Source organism: Camelus ferus, chromosome 23, assembly GCF_009834535.1.
Source record: "Camelus ferus isolate YT-003-E chromosome 23, BCGSAC_Cfer_1.0, whole genome shotgun sequence".
Lineage (NCBI taxonomy): Eukaryota > Metazoa > Chordata > Mammalia > Artiodactyla > Camelidae > Camelus > Camelus ferus.
In genome coordinates this window covers 33,708,278-33,716,359 of record NC_045718.1, presented here as the reverse complement: position 1 = coordinate 33,716,359, position 8,082 = coordinate 33,708,278, and the positions used below count along the sequence as shown (strand labels likewise).

Below are 8,082 nucleotides of genomic sequence, written 5' to 3'. Positions count from 1 at the left end.
GATAAACAGTTCCTTAGTGTTTCTGCTGCAACTTCACCCTTTGATTAAGGGGATAATAAAGTATTAACGACAAAGTTATTTCATATTTTTAAAGGAAGGTTTACAGCCTTCAGTGTGTCAGATCAGATATGAACCGGAAAGCAGAGGGCTATATCCTATTAAGCAGTTTGCTTGAGAATGGGTAAGTCTGGTTGGGCTTTGGCTGACAGCCCAGACAGCTTTGAGGGGAGGTGTTGCTGGGGGCGGAGAAATAAGTATGTCACTACAAAAGTTACAGCAAGAAAGTCTATGATAGAAACAACCTTTGAATTGTAAGGTAAATTTTGGAAGACTTTCACCTTCAAATTCTGCTTCCTCCCCCATTTTAAAGCAATGCAATCATATGCTTCTGCTATGTTTGCGGAAATGAATGGTGATAATTACAGCTCAGCGGTACAGCAACAAAATATCCTTTCCTTCAGGAAAGCCTCCTCGCTACTTCAGAGAGACAATCGTAGCTCAAAAGATCTGTATGAAACTGGAGGAAACAGTAGAGAGTGCATGAAGGACCGCGTCAAGCGACCCATGAACGCTTTCATTGTATGGGCTCGTGATCAAAGGCGAAAGGTGGCTCTACAGAATCCCAAAATGCAGAACTCAGAGATCAGCAAGCGGCTGGGATACCAGTGGAAATTACTTACAGAAGCTGAAAAGCGGCCGTTCTTCGAGGAGGCGCAGAGACTCCGGGCCATACATCGGGACAAATACCCGGACTATAAATACCAACCTCGTCGGAAGACCGAGGGGCTACCGAGAAGTGACAAATCATTTCCCACAGACCCTTCAACACTATGCAGCCAGGTACATGTAGACGACCGTTTGTACTCCTTCACATACACGGACCATTGTGCCAAGACACCGCAGTCACGAATGGAAGGCCCGTTAAGTCCCTCACAACGGATGAGCATTACCAGCTCACTCCCTCAGCAAGAGCACTGCAGCAACTGGACAAGCCTGCACCACAATAGGGTGACACTGGCTACACAGATCTGTGTGGATGGTCCCTTTTACTGTAGTTTGCAGCCTGGACATTCTCACCGTTACTTTTGGTGTTGATTTCCGTACTCTGGCTAGCAAAGACCCCATTCATCCGATTTCGACCATTTTTTCACCTGTGGCTACTTTCAAAATAAGGCATGTAAACATGTTTTATGTGTAAAGAATTAGGACGTTGTCACATATGACTCAGCCTGTATTTATGGTTGCTTAAAAGAGTACTATCTTGATAAGAAAGTATCTTAACTGTTTCAGTTCCAAGGCCAACCTGTTTCTTCTTTTGATGGAACAGTTCTTATACATAATTTTAGTTGCTCCCGAGATTGGCCATTAAATAGGTGTTAGTATAAAGTACTATTGACAATTGTCAGCAGAGATAATAAAATTCTCACTGTATGTTAAAGACTGCAATTCAAAACTATAGTGCTGAGAAAAACATACACTAATTCAAGCTATGGGTAAAGGGTAGGAAGTCACACTTCACTGGAAAACTTCCTACTGTCTTAAGCAGTCCCTTGTAGAAGGTCTGTTTGTTGGTCTTTTCAGCCACTTGTGTGTCTTTGTAAGCTGCATGTAATTACAGAAGAGATATGTATGTTCTATTTTCTTTGACAGTTTATTTTGCATCCTCCTCCCAGTGTGAAAAAAAAATACAACTCAATTCCTTTGCACCAGACAAATCTGCACTTACTTATGTCTACTTTGAACACATTATAACAGCCTATCTGGTAAAAATGAAATCTTTAATTAGCTCATATGGGACTCATGGTTTCACCTCTTTCCCAAAAACTTCTTTTACCCATTGGGGATGGACTAGTTTCTGCTGTCAGCTAACTTTTAGCTTTATGGGGGTGAGGTGGGTGTAAGAAGGGCACAGACCTATAGTATCAAGCATATGAACTATTCAGATTATGATGGTGGGGAGATGGGGTGTGGATGACACAGGCTGGTTAATCTGATGAGATGTCAATGAGAGTGTAAATCAAAAGCTCTGAAATGTTTTGCATGCAGACTAAAGTAGAAAACTTTTCAGTTTGCAAAGGAAAGCATCACTTTTCAGAGTAAATATAAATGGGTGGCCTATATACAGATGGATGTGCATATAGGTATATGGATACAGACATATAGCTAGATAAATACACATATATCTCATATCAAAATCCACCTTCCCATACATATATTCCAAAACTTTAAGGAAAAAGAAACCTCCATTAATAAAAGTCAAAACACAAATGTACTATGTATTAGAGAGGAATGTCTCAATTTGAAAGAAAGTTCACGGTAAATAAGGTGTGAATTTCACAGACTATATTGCTTAATCACAGATTTATGACCCCAAAATGAGAATTGTAAACTGCAATAACCTCTTAAACAACTACATTATCTACTTTGTATTTTTAAATATTTTACATACATTTTATACACATATATACTTATGTTTTATGTTTAAAACCAATCTTTCTGTGTGTTCAGAAATAACCTCCACTCTGACCTCCATCAAAGTAGGTTCAAAATAGGTAAAAATTCCTTTTCTTGAACTTCAAATAAAGGCAAATATAAAATGTTATGTCTAGTTTCTTTTGCTTAATATGATTTCAGTGATGTTCCAGTTCTTTGTTATAGAAAATATTCTTTCATTCCATTTCCAATAGACATGTGAATGGACACTTTCTACTTTTAGCTTGTCTTTGTACATTTGTGTACTTGGCCATGAGAGAACATTTACCTGTCTCTGCTGTGTATAATCCTAGGAAATATATGTATATATTTCAGCAAGTTTTTCAACAAGCATTGCAACAAATATACTTGTATTTTCTAATAAATATTTGCCACTTTTTAAAATACCAACACTTAAAAATATTTGGGGATACAAACTAAGAGCATGGCTTCTAGATGCAATGTGGATCTGATTATTTTCTCAGCCACTGACTAGACCTGACATTGAACAAATGGCTTTACCTTTCTCGTCCTCTGTTTCCTCAACTCTGAGGGGTAGTTTTAATAACAAAGGTGATGATAATAATAAACATAAAATGAATAAATAAATAAATAAATAAATAAATAAATAAGTAAATAAATAAATAAAAAGAAATAAACAGATAAATAAATAATAAATAAATAAATAAAAGGACAACAGAGCCAACCTCACCGGGGTTTTGTGAAGACTAATTAAGTTAATGTGTGTAACGATTCAATGATTAAGTATATATAGAGCACTTAGAACCTAGCTCAGTATTGGCAAAGCATTAACTAGTAACAATGATTATAATAATAACAAATAACAACACCAAAATCTACTTCAGTCAGATGCTGTGAAGACTAAACTTATTAAAGTGTATAGGATTCAAAGAGTAAGTGTATATAAACCACTAAGAAGGGAGGTTTATATTATTAAAAGATGATCAAAAAACGGCAAGACTACATCAAAAGGATGCCATGAATATTAATATATTTATGGTGTATGGGATTCAATGAGTAAAGCCATACAATGTACTGAGAACAGAGGTCACCCTCAGTAAAAGCTAACCAACGACCTCATCATCATCGACAGTAAAAGTACTAAATAACAACAATAAAACACTCTTCACTAGGATGCTGTGAAGGCTAAAGTAATTAAAATGCATAAGATTCAGTGAGTAAATGAATATACAACAATAAAACACTCTTCACTAGGAAGCTGTGAAGGCTAAAGTAATTAAAATGCATAAGATTCAGTGAGTAAATGAATATAACATATAAAAAGTAGAGGTTGAGATTAGTAAAAGTCCAAATAGTGATGATAATGATACAGATGATGATGATGGTGTTGATAGTAAAACAAAACCTACTTCAGGAATGTTCTTAAGACAAAATGAAATTGCACAGAATTCAATGAATAAGTGTGTTGAAGTACATAGAACAGAGGTTGGCATTTTAGAACCCTAATAATTAAAGACTTTTTACAGTATTTTTTAACAGTTTTTTAAAAAGTTATTATTGACTTGTAATAATTTTACAATGTTGTGTCAAATTCCAGTGGAGAGCCCAATTTTTCAGTTATACATGAACATATATGTATTCATTGTCACATTTTTTTCTCTGTGAGCTACCATAAGATCTTGCAAATATTTCCCTGTGCTATACGGTATAATCTTCTTTATCTTTTCTACATTTTGAGATCCCTGTCTACAGCTTTCACCCCCCAAACCCTTGGCAACCACAAGTTTGTATTCTATGTCTGTGAGTCTGTTTCTGTTTTGTATTTATGCTGTGTTTGTTTGTTTGCTTTTAGATTCCACGTATGAGTGATCTCATATGGTATTTTTCTTTCTCTTTCTGGCTTACTTCACTTAGAATGAGATTCTCCAGGAGCATCCATGTTGCTGCAAATGGCATTATGTTGTAATTTTCATGGCTGAATAGTATTCCATTGAATAAGTATACCACTTCTCCTTTACCCAGTCATCTGTTGATGGGCATTTAGGCTGTTTCCGTGTCTTGTCTATTGTAAATAGTGCTGCTATGAACATTGGGGTGCGTGTGTCATTTTGAAGTAGGGTTCCTTCTGGATATATGCCCAGGAGCAGTATCCCTTACTCATATGTTAATTCTATTACTAGCCTGTTGAGGAATCTCCTTACTGTTTTCCACAGTGGCTGCACAAACTGCATTCCCACCAGTAGACTAGGAGGGTTCCCTTTTCACCACAGCCTCTACAGCATTTGTCATTTGTGGACTTTTGAATGATGGCCATTCTGACTGGTGTGAGGTGATATCTCATTGTAGTTTTGATTTGCAGTTTTCTGATAATTAGTGATGTTGAGCATTTTGTCATGTGCCTATTGATCACTTGCATGTCTTCCTTGGAGAACTGCTTGTTTAGGTCTTCTGCCCATTTTTGGATTGGGTTGTTTGTTTCCTTCTTATTAAGTCGTATGATCTGCTTATATATTCTGAAGATTAAGCCTCTCTCAGTTTCATTTGCAAAAATTTTCTCCCATTCCTTAGGTTGTCTTTTCATTTTACTTATGGTTTCTTCTGCTGTGCAGAATCTTGTAAGTTTCATTAGGTCCCATTTGTTTATTCTTGCTTTTATTTCTATTGCTTGAGTAGACTGTTCTAGTAGAACACTTCTGATATGATGTATGTCATGATGGCATGTATGTCTGATGTATGTCAGATCATGTTCTGCCTATATATTCTTCTAGGAGGTTTATTGTATCTTGTCTTATGTTTAAGTCTTTGATCCATTTTGAGTTTATTTTTGTGTATTGTGTAAGGGAGTGTTCTAGCATCATTGCTTTACATACTGCTGCCGAGTTTTCCCAACACCATTTGCTGAAGAGACTGTCTTTATTCCTTTGTCTACTTTCTCAAAGATTAGCTGACCAAAAGTTTGTGGGTACATTTCTGGGCTCTCTATTCTGTTCTGTTAGTCTGTATGTCTGTTTTTGTACCAAAAACCATGTGGTCTTGATGACTGTAGCTCTGTAGTATTGTCTGAAGTCTGGGAGAGTTATTTCTCCAGCCTCTTTCCTTTTCCTTCAGTAATGCTTTGGCAATTCTAGGTCTTTGATGGTTCCATATAAATTTTATTATGATTTGTTCTAGTTCTGTGAAATATGTCCTGGGTAATTTGATAGGGATTGCATTAAATTTGTAGATTGCCTTGGGCACTGTGACCATTTTAACAGTATTGATTCTTCCAACCCAAGAGCATGGGCTATCTTCCCATTTTTGAAAGTGTTCTTTAAATTCCTTCATCAATGTTTTATTGTTTTCTGTGTATAATTCTTTCACTTCCTTAGTTAGAGCTATTTCAAGGTATTTTTATTACTTTGGGTGGTATTTTAAAAGGGACTGTTTCTTTACTTTCTTTTTCTGTTGATTCATCAATAGTGTAAAGGAATGCAACTGTCTTTTGAACGTTAATCTTGTAACCTGCTACCTTGCTGAATTCTTCAAGCAGCTCCAGTGGTTTTTCTGTGGACCTTTTAGGGTTTTCTATTTATAGTAACATGTCATCAGCATATAGTGACACGTTTACCTCTTCTTTTCCAATTTGACTCCCTTTTCTCTCTGTCTCTTGCCTGATTGCTGTGGCTAGGACTTCCAAGACTATATTGAATAGGAGTGGTGTTTGCGGGCAGCCTTGTCTTCTAGATTTTAGTGGGAAGCCTTTGAGTTTTCACCATTGACTACAATGCTAGCTTAAGGTTTGTCTTGTATAGCTTTTATTATGTTGAGTTATGTTCCCTCTACACCCACTTTGGTAGGAGTTTTCATCATAAATGGGTGTTAAATTTTATCAAATGTTTTCTCGGCATCTATTGAGATGATCATGTGGTTTTTGCCCTTTCTCTTGTTGATGTAGTGTATTACATTGATTGATATCTGTATGTTGAACCACCCTTGTGTCCCTGGGATGAACCCCACTTGGTCGTGATGTATAATCTTTTGCATTTGCTGTTCGATTCTATTTGCTAATATTTTGTTGAGGATTTTGGCATGTATGTTCATCAGTGCTATTGTCCTATAATTCTCTTTTTTGGTAGTGTCATTGCCGGTTTTTGGTATCAGGGTGACTGTGGCTTCATAGAATGAGTTTGGGAGTATTCCCTCCTGTTCAATCTTCTGAAAGAGTTTGAGAAGGACTGGTATGAGTTCTTCTTTGTCTGTTTGATAGAATTCCCCGGTGAAGCCATCCAGTCCTGGACTTCCATTTGTAGGGAGGTTTTATATTGCTAATTTGATTCCATTTCTAGTGATCGTTTGGTTCAAGTGGTCAGTTTCTTCCTGGTTCAGTCTTGGTAAACTGGATGTTTCGAGAAATTTGTCCATCTCCTCTAGGTTACCCACTTTGGTTCCATATAGTTTTCAAAATATTCTAGTATGATATTCTCTTTTTCTATTTTATTTGTTGTAATTTCTCCATTTTCCTTTCTTATTTTGCTTATTTGTGCTGTCTCTTTTTTCTTCTCTGTGAATTTTGCCAGAGATCTATTTTATTTAGTTTTTCAAAAACAAACAAACAAACAAACATAAAAACAAAAATAGAAACAAAAACAAAACCCAACTCCTGGTTTAATAGTTAACTTTCTGTGTTTTTTTTTAATGTCTTTTATTTTTCTCCTCCCTTGTCTCTACTATTTCCTTCCTTTTGTTGCCTTTTGTGGTGTTTTGTTCTTGTTTTACTATTTCTTTAAGCTGGTGTGTTAGATTGTTTATTTGAGATTGTTCTTTTTTGGGGAAGGTCTGTATTGCTTTAAACTTCACTCTAGCACTGCCTTTTCTGTGTCCTATAAATTCTGTGCGGTTGTGTTTACATTTTCATTTGTCACAAGTTATTTTTTTGATTTCTACTTTGATTTCCCCATTAACCCACTTTTTTTTTAGTCGCATGTTGTTTAATCCTCATGCTTTACTTTATTTCACTTTTATTTCTCTCTAGTTGATTTCTAGTTTCACATCATTGTGGTCAGTAAAGATGCTTGAGATAATTTCTATTTCCTTAAACTTGGTGAGGCTTCTATTGTGCCCAAGTACATGATCAAACCTAGAAAATTTTCCATGTGAACTTGTAATGAATGTATATCCTATTTTGTGGGGGTGCAATGTTCTGAAAATATTCACCAAATCTAATTTTTCTGTTGTATTATTTAATTTCTCTGTTGCCTTATTTATTTTCTGTCTGGAAGATCTGTCTATTGAAGTTAATGCAGTGTTAAAATCTCTGACTATGATTGTATTCCTATCACTATCCCCCTTTATCTCTGTTAGTAATTGTTTTATGTACTTAGGTGCTCCTCTGTTGGGTGCATATACATTAATGATTGTAATATCCTCATCTTGTATTACACCTTTAATCATTATAAAACATCCTTCTTTATCTTTATGGCCTTTGTCTTAAAGGTTATTTTGTCTGAAATCAGTAGTGCTACACCTGCTTTTTGGCTTTTCCATTTGCATAGACTATCCATTCTTTCAATCTCATTCTATATGTGTCCTTCTCCCTAATGTGGGTCTCTGGTATGCAGCGTATTGAAAGTTCTTACTTTATTATCCAGT

The 8,082-nt window shown here is 35.9% G+C and overlaps 1 protein-coding gene across 1 annotated transcript; it reads left to right on the top strand.

The window, feature by feature from the left end:
• The first annotated feature begins 372 nt into the window (after window positions 1–372).
• On the top strand, window positions 373–1,095 carry LOC116659304 (sex-determining region Y protein-like). The gene has a single exon (XM_032466738.1). The coding sequence runs from the start codon at window positions 373–375 to the stop codon at window positions 1,093–1,095; it is 723 nt and encodes a 240-aa protein (XP_032322629.1).
• The last annotated feature ends 6,987 nt before the right edge of the window (window positions 1,096–8,082 follow it).

What these genes read in the sequence shown, in the direction of transcription:
- LOC116659304 (XM_032466738.1), top strand. Translation starts at nt 373, where the DNA reads ATGCAATCATATGCTTCTGCTATGTTTGCGGAAATGAATGGTGATAAT.